At 42.6% G+C, this 16,691-nt stretch overlaps 1 protein-coding gene across 1 annotated transcript in view; it reads left to right on the top strand.

The window, feature by feature from the left end:
- Positions 1–11,478, top strand: part of LOC145875966 (uncharacterized) — a 72,581-nt gene extending 61,103 nt beyond the window's left edge. Inside the window, exon 2 of the mRNA XM_082971736.1 lies at positions 9,295–11,478. Coding sequence (XP_082827862.1) covers positions 9,295–11,015 — 1,721 coding nt within the window. The 3' untranslated portion in view covers positions 11,016–11,478. The remainder of the gene's footprint in view (positions 1–9,294) is intronic.
- The last annotated feature ends 5,213 nt before the right edge of the window (positions 11,479–16,691 follow it).

Below are 16,691 nucleotides of genomic sequence, written 5' to 3'. Positions count from 1 at the left end.
TTGAACAAAACATGCATGTATTGTATAACATAATGTCCTAGGGTTGTCATCTGATGACGATCATCAAAGGTGAGTGCTGCATTTAGCTGTCTTCTGGGTTTTGGTGACATTATATGCTGGCTTGAAAAATGGGTGTCTGATTATTTCTGGCTTGGTACTCTGCTGACATAATCTAATGTTTTGCTTTCGTTGTAAAGCCTTTTTGAAATCGGACAGTGTGGTTAGATTAACGAGAGTCTTGTCTTTAAATAGCTGTAAAATAGTCATATGTTTGAGAAATTGAAGTAATAGGATTTTTAAGGTTTTGAAAATCGCGCCACAGGCTGCCAGTGGCTGTTACGTAGCGTCCCACCTAGCCCATAGAGGTTAAATGATTTAATCCTTAAATGTAATACCTCACTTCACCGACCCAGGAAGTGGAGGAGCCAAACAGGTGTTGTAACTCGTTCATAACTGGCACGCAGATCGGTAGAAATGGTAAGATAAATTGGCACTTCAAACGGAAATGGAAAAAGTTTGCCTATTTTACCGGAAACTTCAGGAGCATAACGTCAGAATTAACGAAGGCCAGCAGCAGGTGGGGAATTGGTTATTTTCTTCTGGTTATATTGACCTCTGGCTTCCTCAAGTAATTTGTTTGTGTTAATTATTTAATCAAATGCTTGAAGCATCAGTTCAATTCAAGTTCTGCACATACAGTTGATTTTATTAAACACATGGGGTGTGTCTATATGAACAAATACACGTCATAAAATTTCAACCAATCAATTGGTAGAAAGAATACAGTAGGTTGTATCTCTCTAGGTCATGCCAGTAGGTTACAGTAGGTTGTATCTCTCTAGGTCATGCCAGTAGGTTACAGTAGGTTGTAACGCTCTAGGTCATGCCAGTAGGTTACAGTAGGTTGTAACTCTCTAGGTCATGCCAGTAGGCTACAGTAGGTTGTATCTCTCTAGGTCATGCCAGTAGGTTACAGTAGGTTGTAACTCTCTAGGTCATGCCAGTAGGCTACAGTAGGTTGTATCTCTCTAGGTCATGCCAGTAGGTTACAGTAGGTTGAACCTCTCTAGGTCATGCCAGTAGGTTACAGTAGGTTGTATCTCTCTAGGTCATGCCAGTAGGTTACAGTAGGTTGTAACTCTCTAGGTCATGCCAGTAGGTTACAGTAGGTTGAACCTCTCTAGGTCATGCCAGTAGGTTACAGTAGGTTGAACCTCTCTAGGTCATGCCAGTAGGTTACAGTAGGTTGTATCTCTCTAGGTCATGCCAGTAGGTTACAGTAGGTTGTACCTCTCTAGGTCATGCCAGTAGGTTACAGTAGGTTGTACCTCTCTAGGTCATGCCAGTAGGTTACAGTAGGTTGTACCTCTCTAGATCATGCCAGTAGGTTACAGTAGGTTGTACCTCTCTAGATCATGCCAGTAGGTTACAGTAGGTTGTAACTGTCTAGGTCATGCCAGTAGGTTGTATCTCTCTAGGTCATGCCAGTAGGTTGTATCTCTCTAGGTCATGCCAGTAGGTTACAGTAGGTTGTAACTCTCTAGGTCATGCCAATAGGCTACAGTAGGTTGTATCTCTGTAGGTCATGCCAGTAGGTTGTATCTCTCTAGGTCATGTCAGTAGGTTGTATCTCTCTAGGTCATGCCAGTAGGTTACAGTAGGTTGTATCTCTCTAGATCATGCCAGTAGGCTACAGTAGGTTGTATCTCTCTAGGTCATGCCAGTAGGCTACAGTAGGTTGTATCTCTCTAGGTCATGCCAGTAGGCTACAGTAGGTTGTATCTCTCTAGGTCATGCCAGTAGGCTACAGTAAGTTGTAACTCTCTAGGTCATGCCAGTAGGTTACAGTAGGTTGTAACTCTCTAGGTCATGCCAGTAGGTTACAGTAGGTTGTATCTCTGTAGGTCATGCCAGTAGGCTACAGTAGGTTGCATCTCTCTAGGTCATGCCAGTAGGCTACAGTAGGTTGTATCTCTCTAGGTCATGCCAGTAGGTTACAGTAGGTTGTATCTCTCTAGGTCATGCCAGTAGGTTGTATCTCTCTAGGTCATGCCAGTAGGATACAGTAGGTTGTAACTCTCTAGGTCATGCCAGTAGGTTACAGTAGGTTGTATCTCTCTAGGTCATGCCAGTAGGTTACAGTAGGTTGTATCTCTCTAGGTCATGCCAGTAGGTTGTATCTCTCTAGGTCATGCCAGTAGGCTACAGTAGGTTGTATCTCTCTAGGTCATGCCAGTAGGTTACAGTAGGTTGTAACTCTCTAGGTCATGCCAGTAGGTTACAGTAGGTTGTATCTCTCTAGGTCATGCCAGTAGGTTACAGTAGGTTGTATCTCTCTAGGTCATGCCAGTAGGTTACAGTAGGTTGTACCTCTCTAGGTCATGCCAGTAGGTTGTAACTCTCTAGGTCATGCCAGTAGGCTCCAGTAGGTTGGGTCTCTCTAGGTCATGCCAGTAGGCTACAGTATGTTGTAACTCTCTAGGTCATGCCAGTAGGTTACAGTAGGTTGTACCTCTCTAGGTCATGCCAGTAGGCTACAGTAGGTTGTATCCAAGTGGAAACAATTATCAACCCAATGTGGAAAGTGTTGAATTTGGTCAACAACAAAATGAATGGCTTATTTGCTACGTGAGGTTTACTTGATCTAACAGAAGTTTCGTAATGATTAAGTTGTTACGTGGACACGTGACATACCGACAACTTTGATAAAAACACTATAGGAGTTGTCTCCAGATTGCTATGCATATTCATGCTAGTAGCTTAGCATCTCTCTCCATTGAATACAGGCGGTTGACGTCAACAACCCTCATAGGATATAAACAATAGATTACAATAATAAGATGTATCCACTAATCCAAAGACAGGATAGGTGGGAGATAGACAACCCACAGTGCAGCTTTGTGGACAACGACTCCCCTTGTTAGGACGGAGAGACATCTTGTCAGTATATCCATAATGTTTGGTGTAGCCAACCCAACTCTCACATGGCTCTATTGGGGGTCACGGTGTGTAGTAAAACATCACTACATTAAAAACACTACATGCCGTGGCCCCCCAGTCTGCGGTCAGCAGATAGACCCTCCTCAAATATATATGTTAAGTCACTTTTTGGAAACGGAACGGAGAAAACAAGGGGTAGCTTGTCTCTACGTCGTCTGATTCTAGACATATCAGTCATCATCCCAGGGCCCTCCGTTGAAGAGGTATTGACGAGCCAACTCCGAATATCCAAAGTTAAAAACTAATTGAAGGCGGTACTTACTGGTGTTAATCAGATCTCCTATCTCCTCCTCTTCATCTTCATCTTTCAATGTGACAGTAATCTCTCCTTCCTTCTTCACTCCAAAAACTGCATCTTCCTCCTCCTTCACTCTTAACACGTCTTCCTCTTCTTTCACTGTAATGTCTTTCTCTTCTTCTTTCACGGTAACAGCCTCACCCTCTACTTGGTTTTGTATTGAAACAGCCTCCTCTTCCTCCTCCTCTTTCACGAGAGCTTCTTTCTCCGTCCAGCAGACCTCATCTTCTTTAGCAGGAGGAGAGTAGCTTAGTGAACGCATGGTCGGAGATGTTAGCTAGCTAGGCTAATGCTAACTTAACCAGCCCGCTAGCTGACTAATAACAACACCGTAAATATGAAATTAAATCGGATAACTAACTAGACGACAGAAGTGGGTTTAAAACACAGTGGCTAATATACACTAAAGAGCTTTATTGTTCGGCTATTTTGTCTAGCAAGCTACCGTGGTGTCTGACTAACTGTTGTTGCTGTTGAAAGAAGCGTTCCGTCCACTACATTATACGTCACACCAACAGCATTACCTTAAATTCCCACACCGCCATCTGCTGACTGGAGTGGGTAACGCAGTTGAGTAAAATGATTATTTTATTGTCAGACAAAAAGTTAAAGTGTAGGAAGCATGAGTTTTTACTCGCCAGTGTAACAACACAGTGTGGTTAAAGACTTAGTAGCCTAGTTGTAGTCACGATATGGTTACCTATAAGTACAAACAGCTATGTTTTTGCATTATTACAAATTGATTAACTTATTTCGGGAAATCTTCTAAACTACCCACAATGCACTATTTCCCAACGTCATATGTATTATCAACTCTATGCTACCGAGTTTGTATGCCAGTGTAACGGTGTAATGAAGTTACATTTAAAAAAAAAATGTATTTAACCTTTATTTAAACAGGCAAGCCAGCTAAGGACAAATTCTTATTTACAATGACGGCCAAACCCCTGCCAAACCCTAACCCATGTTTCCTGAAGCACCTCCCACAAATTGGATTGGATTGATGGGCACTTCTTACGTATCATACGGTCAAGCTGCCCCCACAACAGCTCAATAGGGTTGAGATCCGGTGACTGTGCTGACCACTCCATTATAGACAGAATACCAGCTGAATGCTTCTTCCCTAAATGGAGCTGTGCTTTGGGTCATTGTCCTGGTGTAGGAGGAAGTTGGCTCCAATTAAGCGCCGTCCACAGGGTATGGCATGGCTTTGCAAAATGGAGTGATAGCCTTCCTTCTTCAAGATCCCTTTCACCCTGTATAAATCTCCCACTTTACCACCACCAAAGCACCCCCAGACCATCACATTGCCTCCACCATGCTTGACAGAAGGCGTCAAGCACTCCTCCAGCATCTTTTCATTTTTTCTGGAACTCACGAATGTTCTTGTTTGTGATCCGAACACATCAAACTTAGATTCGTCTGTCCATAACACTTTTTTCCAATCTTCCTCTGCCCAATGTCTGTGTTATTTTGCCCATCTTAATCTTTTCCTTTTTTTAAACGGTCTGAGATATGGACTTTTCTTTGCAACTCTGCCTAGAAGGCCAACATCCCGGAGTCGCCTCTTCACTGTTGACGTTTAGACTGGTGTTTTGCAGGTACAATTTGATAAAGCTTCCAGTTGAAAACTTGTGAGGCGTCTGTTTCTCAAATTAGACACTAATGTACTTGTCCTCTTGCTCAGTTGTGCACTGGGGCCTCCTTCCATTCTGGTTAGGCCAGTTTGCGCTGTTCTGTGTAGGGAGTAGTACACAGCATTGTACGAGATCTTCAGTTTCTTGGCAATTTTTCGCATGGAATAGCCTTCATTTCTCAGAAATAGAATAGACTAACAATTTTCAGAAGAAAATGATTTGTTTCTGGCCATTTTGAGCCTGTAATCGAACTCACAAATGCTGATGCTCCAGATACTCAACTAGCTTAAATAAGGACAGTTTTATTGCTTCTTTAATCAGCACAACAGTTTTCAGCTGTGCTAACATAATTGCAAAAGGGTTTTCTAATGATCAATTAGCCTTTTAAAATGATAAACTTGGAGAATATAAAATATAGAATATATTTTGATTTGTTTAACACTTTTTTTTGGTTACTACATGATTCCATATGAGTTATTTCATAGTTTTGATGTCTCCACTATTATTCTACAACATAGACAATAGATAAAATAAGGAAAAAACATTGAATTTGGAGGTGTGTCCAAACAATTGACCGGTACTGAATATGCATTGTGGAGGAGAACTGATCCTAGATCTGTTCAAAGGCATAACATCCACAGCAGGAACAACTGTCTGTGTTAAAAAGGCCCAGCTGGATTGAATTGAGCTATTTAAAATGACATATTTGAGTCTGAAATGATTTTCGGCTAAAATATCCTGGTTGTGGGTAAAGTTTATTTATTTTATACAGTAATTTTTGCTCATCTTTATCAAGGATATCAATAACTAGGTGCTTATTTTGATATCTAGTTATTTGACTGAATCAGAAATACAGATGTGGAGTAGATGTAGAGTTTGTTTTAAATTCTCAAAAAAAAATCTGAACTAATCAAACAATACTTGTTGCTCTTTGTACGTGTTGATATAATATTCATATTTAATGGAGAGAAAAAAACGTTTCCCTAAACTGCTTTATAATATTATAATTCAATGAAGAATAAAAATAGTTTTCCCTCCTCAACTGCGTTTCCTCCCTCCAGACAGCAGATGGCGATATGTGTCTTTCAGGCGATGTTTCTAGTGTGACGTATAATTTAGTGGACGGAACGCTTCTTCAACAACTGCAGCCACCTCGGTAGCTCGCTAGCCGACAAAGTCTGAACATTCAAGTTCTTTAGACACTTTCCTGGTTTAACTGTAACTGTGATTTAAACATACTTATGTGTAAACAACTAGCTACCCCATTTAATTTAATATTTACGTTGCAACTATCTGGCTGGTTAAGTTAGCATTAGCCTAGCTAGCTAACATCCCCGACCATGCGCTCACTAAGCTACTCTCCTCCTGCTAAAGAAGAGGGCTGTTGGACGGAGAAAGAAGCTCTGGGGCTGAACATTGTCGTGAAAGTGGAGAAGGAAGAGGAGGATGTCACAATACAACAAGAAGTAGAGGGTGAGGCTGTTACCGTGAAAGAAGAAGAGAAAGACGTTACAGAGAAAGAAGAGGAAGACGCGTTCAGAGTGAAAGAGGAGGAGGATGTTATTGTGAAAGAAGAGGAGGAAGTGAAAGAAAATGAAGACGTTTTTGGAATGAACGATGAAGCGGGGGAGATTACTGTCACATTAGAGGAGGACGAAGAAGAGAAGACTGGAGAACTGATTAACACCAGTAAATACAGTGAGTACTATCTTATAAAACAGGGACATTGATCTGATTAACACCAGTAAATACAGTGAGTACTATCTAATAAAACAGGGGCATTGATCTAATTAACACCAGTAAATACAGTGAGTACTATCTTATAAAACAGGGACATTGATCTGGTTAACACCAGTAAATACAGTGAGTACTATCTAATAAAACAGGGACATTGATCTGATTAACACCAGTAAATACAGTGAGTACTATCTTATAAAACAGGGACATTGATCTGGTTAACACCAGTAAATACAGTGAGTACTATCTAATAAAACAGGGACATTGATCTGATTAACACCAGTAAATACAGTGAGTACTATCTAATAAAACAGGGACATTGATCTGATTAACACCAGTAAATACAGTGAGTACTATCTAATAAAACAGGGACATTGATGTGAGTAATATCTTATAAAACAGGGACACAAACTCTGCAGTTGTTGAACTAATGTGTGATTTTTAAAAGGGCATTCTACACTCAAATATGTTTTTGTACTGTATGAATTGTTCATGACGTCCTCCAGGGATTTTTTAACTTTTCCTGTTGAAAAGTTATATATAAATACAGTAAATTATAAACACACTAAAGGGAAACTAATAAATGTTTTGCGCAAAATAGTGTTTTTTTAGACAACTGCAAACTAGACGGAGTGAGTGATGTCATAGTAAGGCCTCCAAGGAGTTGGCTTGATGGGAAGTCGTGATGTCATCCAATAGGAGACTGATCTTCATGTGAATATTCATTATTCTTTTTAAAATCCTTCCTGTTCTGTCAAGTATGTTGTTGATCATTGCTAGAAAGCCATTTTCAAGTCTTGCCATAGACTTTCAAGATGATTTAAGTCCAAACTGTAACTAGGCCACTCAGGAACATTCAATGTCATCTTGGTAAGCTCCTCCAGTGTAGATTTGGCCTTGTGGTTTAGGTTATTGTCCTGTTAGGACAGTTTTTTGTATTCAGATCTCTGAAATGCTCTCTACCTACGTAACATTTAGTGTCTCCTTATGTTACGCTGGGGAAACAGTTTTCATGGGCACAGAAATCCTAAATCATTTCAGAGTTTGCTAAATCCAATGGTTCTAACCAAGAGTCACCTTAACTTTATTGACAACACCCAAATGCATACTGTCATTAACGTGGTTCTTCAATAATTACACATAATTCTTAATACAGTAGCTGTTTATTTACAGTCACATGTTCAACTATCATCAGCTGATCCACGAAATCATTTTCTGAATGACAGTCACATGACAAACATCACGACATGCAACAACAACCAAAGTGCTTCTTCATTCATTACTCTGGTAAAGACAGTTATGCCGTGCTCCACGTTGGATCCAACATCCCAAACAAATCGATGTTTATAATGTGTTACTGTCTGGCTGATTTACAGTAGGGTCTCGTTAGTCTGTTTGTGCACAGAGATACACTCCACGTTGGATCCAACATCCCTACTTCGCTCATAATGTGTAGAGAACTGTTCCTTGATGGATAGGCTATTGTACAATACACAGAGCTATTTTCCTTTATTCAGGACATTTAGAATGACAACACATTACAGAGTAGCCTAGTGGGATTATTCACAGAATTATCTGGTGATCAGGTTATGAAATGTCATGACAAAGACATTTTAATTTCCATGTTTCACCTGAAATATTAAATGATTTATAGTCCTACGTCTATGTTGTTGTTAGATAAAGTTATGGGTCCTACAGTAGGTCTATGTTATTGTTAGGTGAAGTTATGGGCCAATTTGTTAAACACTTAGTGTACAAACCCTCATTGTCAGGCTGATGTTAAAGCTAGCCAAAGAGCATTTTACTGGTTGAAGTGTTTTTTAAGTGTAAAGCAGTTGATTTGCGACAATAACACAAACATATTAAGCAGGAGATTCAAACGAGCCCTACAATTATAATCCAAAGTAATGTGAAATGCACTCATATGCAACCTGTAAATGGAGGCTATTTTTACTCTCAGCCTATGAGAACTCCCCAGAGTTTTCCCCCATGGTGGTGAATTAGTGAATAGACACAGACCTTAATGTGAGTTTCCTTGAGTAGCACTCCTGATCTTGTGCTGTAATATTCAGAATACATTGTGAAAAACGAAAATCTTCTCTCACCATTTTTGCTCCAAGCAGATATACTACATCCATAACTAGTGGTTTCCTCATTACCAGATATACTACATCCATAACTAGTGGTTTCCTCATTACCAGATATACTACATCCATAACTAGTCGTTTCCTCATTAGCAGATATACTACATCCATAACTAGTCATTAGCAGGGATGAGTTTCTGCAACCAAATTGTGTGCTTTGCCCTCGTGCCGCAATTTTAGCAAACACAGAAAGGGGCCTATATTGGAGACCAAAAGTCGTCTGGCACACTGCTTAGAGTTTCAACAACATGAATAACTTATTTCTAGCCTACAATCATCGATGTTACTACTAATGTGAAAACAAGACAATATATGACTATTCTTGCTCATTTTAAGGCAAATGTCAAATAATTGTAATATTCATTACAGACGTCAATTGTTGTCCAACATCATGGCTACGCTGTTGGCATCACCTTTTACAGTGGATTTCCGCTTTTGTGGGCCTTTAACCATCTGTCTGACTTTGTTGTTCACACAGGAGAGAGACAGGACTATCATGGATCCTCTGGGGAGCCTCAACAACCTCGTGATGCTGAAGAGGCAGAGAAGAGTCTCTCCAGATCAGAACACCTCAATAAACACCTGCAAAGACCCACAGGGAAGAGAACTCACTGCTGCTCTGACTGTGGGAAGAGATTCACCTCATCAGGCATTAAAATTCATCAGAGAACACACACAGGAGAGAAACCTTACAGCTGTGATCAATGTGGGAAGAGTTTTACTTCATCTGGCTCTCTGAATCTACACCAGAGAACACACACAGGAGAGAAACCTTATAGCTGTGATCAATGTGGGAAGAGTTTTGGTCAATCTTGCCATCTGACTCAACACCAGAGAATACACACAGGAGAGAAACCTTATAGCTGTGATCAATGTGGGAAGAGTTTTGGCCAATCTTGCCATCTGACTCAACACCAGAGAATACACACAGGAGAGAAACCTTATAGCTGTTATCAATGTGGGAAGAGTTTTGGTCAATCTTGCCATCTGACTCAACACCAGAGAATACACACAGGAGAGAAACCTTATAGCTGTGATCAATGTGGGAAGAGTTTTGGTCAATCTAGAGAGCTGACAGTGCACCAGAGAATACACACAGGAGAGAAACCTTATAGCTGTGATCAATGTGGGAAGAGTTTTGGTCAATCTAGAGAGCTGACAGTGCACCAGAGAATACACACAGGAGAGAAACCTTATAGCTGTGGTCAATGTGGGAAGAGTTTTGATCAATCTAGAGAGCTGACAGTGCACCAGAGAACACACACAGGAGAGAAACCTTACAGCTGTGATCAATGTGGGATGAGTTATACTACATCTGGCTCTCTGAATCTACACCAGAGAACACACACAGGAGAGAAATCTTATATCTGTGATCAATGTGGGAAGAGTTTTGGTCAATCTTGCCATCTGACTCAACACCAGAGAACACACACAGGAGAGAAACCTTATAGCTGTGGTCAATGTGGGAAGAGTTTTGGTCAATCTAGAGAGCTGACAGTGCACCAGAGAACACACACAGGAGAGAAACCTTACAGCTGTGATCAATGTGGGATGAGTTATACTACATCTGGCTCTCTGAATCTACACCAGAGAACACACACAGGAGAGAAATCTTATATCTGTGATCAATGTGGGAAGAGTTTTGGTCAATCTTGCCATCTGACTCAACACCAGAGAACACACACAGGAGAGAAACCTTATAGCTGTTATCAATGTGGGAAGAGTTTTGGTCAATCTTGCCATCTGACTCAACACCAGAGAATACACACAGGAGAGAAATCTTATAGCTGTGATCAATGTGGGAAGAGTTTTGGCCAATCTTGCCATCTGACTCAACACCAGAGAATACACACAGGAGAGAAACCTTATAGCTGTGATCAGTGTGGGAATAGTTTTACTACATCTGGCTCTCTGACTTTACACCGGAGAATACACACAGGAGAGAAATCTTATCGCTGTAATCAATGTGGGAAGAGTTTTACTACATCTAGCCAGCTGACTTTACACCAGAGAATACACACAGGAGAGAAATCTTATAGCTGTGGTCAATGTGGGAAGAGTTTTGGTCAATCTAGCCAGCTGACATTACACCAGAGAACACACACAGGAGAGAAACCTTATAGTTGTGGTCAATGTGGGAAGAGTTTTTGTCAATCTGGCAATCTGACAGTGCACCAGAGAACACACACAGGGGAGTAATCTTATAGCTGTGATCAATGTGGGAAGAGTTTTGGTCAATCTAGCCAGCTGACATTACACCAGAGAACACACTGTATTGTATATATACAATAAATGTATTGGAGATGAGTTTTGTTTGGGCTCGTTCCAAGGGGACGAGAGTTCTAGAAGCTAGTGAGTTTTAGGATTCTATAGAAAGAGAAAGGATAAAAAAGTATGATTGTATATTATTATTTAGAAATACGTGTAGCCAGTAGACACCATGTTTATATTGTAGAAGGTGAAGCTTTGTAGATGATTACGTGAAATGGAAGTTGTAGAGATACTCTGAATGATCGGCTATGAAAAGCCAACTGACATTTACTCCTGAGGTGCTGACCTGTTGCACCCTCGACAACCACTGTGATTATTATTATTTGACCCTGCTGGTCATTTATGAACATTTGAACATCTTGGCCATGTTCGGTTATAATCTCCATCCGGCACAGCCAGAAGAGGACTGGCCACCCCTCATAGCCTGGTTCCTCTCTAGGTTTCTTCCTAGGTTTCGGCCTTTCTAGGGAGTTTTTCCTAGCCACCGTGCTTCTACGCCTGCATTGCTTGCTGTTTGGGGTTTTAGGCTGGGTTTCTGTACAGCACATTGAGATATCAGCTGATGTAAGAAGGGCTTTATAAATACATTTGATTGATTGATTGTACAACTGAATACATTCAACTGAAATGTGCACGTCTAGCCCGTTAGCACGTCTAGCTCGTTAGCACGTAGGACGCACTGATTGGTGTCACCTCGTTAGTCAGTATGTGTTACACCTGTGCTGGCTTGTCCATCTCGTTAGTGGGAAGGTGTTTCACCTGAGCTGGTCCAGGTTCTATTTAAGAGTGTCTGGCCCAGTGCTCCAGTTGTCTTGATACATGTGGAGAGTCAACACCTTTAGTTGCTCCACCTTTTTGGTTTGCTTCCTGTCTTTAAGTTTGGTGGGGGATTTTCTTTTGTTTTCCTCTTCTTGGGCAGATTTAGTGGGTCTCATGGTGGGTGTCTTTTAGGTCCCAGTTGTTGTTACTAGTCAACTTCCAGTGGACACCCCCATAGTGTCTTTCAGAGCCCCTCCTAAAAAACAAGTTATATTTTGGGTTGGATATTGCATCATATTGTTGATATTTTAATCAATGGCATTTCCTTACAATGCTCATTAGTCTTTCAGTTGTTATTATTGTTTTTTATCCTCATATTTGTGTACTAAATATTTCTGATTATTTTCATAGTTTTTTCCTGTGAAGCCATTGTGTTGCATCCATGTCTGACATGTGCTGTATAAATAAAGCTTGATTTGATTTGAACATATTGTAAAACAAATTAACATAATGACTGACCAATCAACAGACTCTTGGTCCACCTTAGTATCCCCCTTGTCCCTTTCCCAATGCCATGACCTAGACCAGGTACTGTTACAGCTGCTCTCTCCTCCTCAATGTCATGACCTAGACCAGGTACTGTGTTACAGCTGCTCTCTCCTCCTCAATGCCATGAACTAGACCAGGTACTGTTACAGCTGCTCTCTCCTCCTCAATGTCATGACCTAGACCAGGTACTGTGTTACAGCTGCTCTCTCCTCCTCAATGTCATGACCTAGACCAGGTACTGTGTTACAGCTGCTCTCTCCTCCTCAATGTCATGAACTAGACCAGGTACTGTGTTACAGCTGCTCTCTCCTCCTCAATGCCATGAACTAGACCAGGTACTGTGTTACAGCTGCTCTCTCCTCCTCAATGTCATGAACTAGACCAGGTACTGTTACAGCTGCTCTCTCCTCCTCAATGTCATGAACTAGACCAGGTACTGTGTTACAGCTGCTCTCTCTCGCCTCAATGTCATGAACTAGACCAGGTACTGTGTTACAGCTGCTCTCTCCTCCTCAATGTCATGAACTAGACCAGGTACTGTGTTACAGCTGCTCTCTCCTCCTCAATGTCATGAACTAGACCAGGTACTGTGTTACAGCTGCTCTCTCCTCCTCAATGTCATGAACTAGACCAGGTACTGTGTTACAGCTGCTCTCTACTCCTCAATGTCATGAACTAGACCAGGTACTGTGTTACAGCTGCTCTCTCCTCCTCAATGTCATGAACTAGACCAGGTACTGTGTTACAGCTGCTCTCTCCTCAATGCCATGAACTAGACCAGGTACTGTGTTACAGCTGCTCTCTCCTCCTCAATGCCATGAACTAGACCAGGTACTGTGTTACAGCTGCTCTCTCCTCCTCAATGTCATGAACTAGACCAGGTACTGTGTTACAGCTGCTCTCTCCTCCTCAATGTCATGAACTAGACCAGGTACTGTTACAGCTGCTCTCTCCTCCTCAATGTCATGAACTAGACCAGGTACTGTGTTACAGCTGCTCTCTCCTCCTCAATGCCATGAACTAGACCAGGTACTGTTACAGCTGCTCTCTCTCCTCAATGTCATGAACTAGACCAGGTACTGTGTTACAGCTGCTCTCTCCTCCTCATTGTCATGAACTAGACCAGGTACTGTGTTACAGCTGCTCTCTCCTCCTCAATGTCATGAACTAGACCAGGTACTGTGTTACAGCTGCTCTCTCTCCTCAATGCCATGAACTAGACCAGGTACTGTTACAGCTGGTCTCTCCTCCTCAATGCCATGAACTAGACCAGGTACTGTGTTACAGCTGCTCTCTCCTCCTCAATGTCATGAACTAGACCAGGTACTGTGTTACAGCTGCTCTCTCCTCCTCAATGTCATGAAATAGACCAGGTACTGTGTTACAGCTGCTCTCTCCTCCTCAATGCCATGAACTAGACCAGGTACTGTGTTACAGCTGCTCTCTCCTCAATGCCATGAACTAGACCAGGTACTGTGTTACAGCTGCTCTCTCCTCCTCAATGCCATGAACTAGACCAGGTACTGTGTTACAGCTGCTCTCTCCTCCTCAATGCCATGAACTAGACCAGGTACTGTGTTACAGCTGCTCTCTCCTCCTCAATGTCATGAACTAGACCAGGTACTGTGTTACAGCTGCTCTCTACTCCTCAATGTCATGAACTAGACCAGGTACTGTGTTACAGCTGCTCTCTCCTCCTCAATGTCATGAACTAGACCAGGTACTGTGTTACAGCTGCTCTCTCCTCCTCAATGTCATGAACTAGACCAGGTACTGTGTTACAGCTGCTCTCTCCTCCTCAATGTCATGAACTAGACCAGGTACTGTGTTACAGCTGCTCTCTCCTCCTCAATGTCATGAACTAGACCAGGTACTGTGTTACAGCTGCTCTCTCCTCCTCATCGTCATGAACTAGACCAGGTACTGAGTTACAGCTGCTCTCTCCTCCTCAATGCCATGAACTAGACCAGGTACTGTGTTACAGCTGCTCTCTCCTCCTCAATGCCATGAACTAGACCAGGTACTGTTACAGCTGCTCTCTCCTCCTCAATGCCATGAACTAGACCAGCTCCTGTGTTACAGCTGCTCTCTCCTCCTCAATGTCATGAACTAGACCAGGTACTGTGTTACAGCTGCTCTCTCTCCTCAATGCCATGAACTAGACCAGGTACTGTGTTACAGCTGCTCTCTCCTCCTCATCGTCATGAACTAGACCAGGTACTGTTACAGCTGCTCTCTCTCCTCAATGTCATGAACTAGACCAGGTACTGTGTTACAGCTGCTCTCTCCTCCTCAATGTCATGAACTAGACCAGGTACTGTGTTACAGCTGCTCTCTCCTCCTCAATGTCATGAACTAGACCAGGTACTGTGTTACAGCTGCTCTCTCCTCCTCAATGCCATGAACTAGACCAGGTACTGTGTTACAGCTGCTCTCTCCTCCTCAATGTCATGAACTAGACCAGGTACTGTGTTACAGCTGCTCTCTCTCCTCAATGCCATGAACTAGACCAGGTACTGTGTTACAGCTGCTCTCTCCTCTTCAATGCCATGAACTAGACCAGGTACTGTGTTACAGCTGCTCTCTCTCCTCAATGCCATGAACTAGACCAGGTACTGTGTTACAGCTGCTCTCTCCTCCTCAATGCCATGAACTAGACCAGGTACTGTGTTACAGCTGCTCTCTCCTCCTCAATGCCATGAACTAGACCAGGTACTGTTACAGCTGCTCTCTCCTCCTCAATGCCATGAACTAGACCAGGTACTGTGTTACAGCTGCTCTCTCCTCCTCAATGTCATGAACTAGACCAGGTACTGTGTTACAGCTGCTCTCTCCTCCTCAATGCCATGAACTAGACCAGGTACTGTGTTACAGCTGCTCTCTCCTCCTCAATGCCATGAACTAGACCAGGTACTGTGTTACAGCTGCTCTCTCCTCCTCAATGTCATGAACTAGACCAGGTACTGTGTTACAGCTGCTCTCTCTCCTCAATGCCATGAACTAGACCAGGTACTGTGTTACAGCTGCTCTCTCCTCTTCAATGCCATGAACTAGACCAGGTACTGTGTTACAGCTGCTCTCTCTCCTCAATGCCATGAACTAGACCCGGTACTGTGTTACAGCTGCTCTCTCCTCTTCAATGCCATGAACTAGACCAGGTACTGTTACAGCTGCTCTCTCCTCCTCAATGTCATGAACTAGACCAGGTACTGTGTTACAGCTGCTCTCTCCTCCTCAATGTCATGAACTAGTCCAGGTACTGTGTTACAGCTGCTCTCTCCTCCTCAATGCCATGAACTAGACCAGGTACTGTGTTACAGCTGCTCTCTCCTCCTCAATGCCATGAACTAGACCAGGTACTGTGTTACAGCTGCTCTCTCCTCCTCAATGCCATGAACTAGACCAGGTACTGTTACAGCTGCTCTCTCCTCCTCAATGCCATGAACTAGACCAGGTACTGTGTTACAGCTGCTCTCTCCTCCTCAATGTCATGAACTATACCAGGTACTGTGTTACAGCTGCTCTCTCCTCCTCAATGCCATGAACTAGACCAGGTACTGTGTTACAGCTGCTCTCTCCTCCTCAATGCCATGAACTAGACCAGGTACTGTGTTACAGCTGCTCTCTCCTCCTCAATGCCATGAACTAGACCAGGTACTGTTACAGCTGCTCTCTCCTCCTCAATGCCATGAACTAGACCAGGTACTGTGTTACAGCTGCTCTCTCCTCCTCAATGTCATGAACTAGACCAGGTACTGTGTTACAGCTGCTCTCTCCTCCTCAATGCCATGAACTAGACCAGGTACTGTTACAGCTGCTCTCTCCTCTTCAATGCCATGAACTAGACCAGGTACTGTTACAGCTGCTCTCTCCTCCTCAATGTCATGAACTAGACCAGGTACTGTGTTACAGCTGCTCTCTCCTCCAAAGTGAAGGGGTCTGAATACTTAACGAATGCATTGTAAACCGCTGGCAGAGTTTTCTACCATTGGCAGTTTTGTACACAGTCATGTGATACGTGGCATAGAAAAGTCCAATCTTAGGAGAGTACATGGGAGGCACTATACTGTGTGTCTGCAGGTGTCTATCTGGTCAAAACCACTGATACAGGTGCCCCTCCACCCTCTGGTGGGATGGATCATGTCTACAGAGAAACCTAGATTCAAATACTTAGATGTTTGTTTATTGGGTCTATGTCGTGAAATTGTTAGATATTACTTGTTAGATATTACTGCACCGTCTGAGATAGAAACACAAGCATTTCACTACACCTGCAATAATATCTGCTAAACACGT

Source organism: Salmo salar, unplaced genomic scaffold (genome assembly GCF_965601325.2).
Source record: "Salmo salar unplaced genomic scaffold, fSalSal1 ptg000408l, whole genome shotgun sequence".
In the NCBI taxonomy this organism is placed as follows: domain Eukaryota; kingdom Metazoa; phylum Chordata; class Actinopteri; order Salmoniformes; family Salmonidae; genus Salmo; species Salmo salar.
The sequence above is the reverse complement of the archived record's forward strand: the minus strand, read 5'-3'. Positions and strand labels throughout refer to the sequence as shown.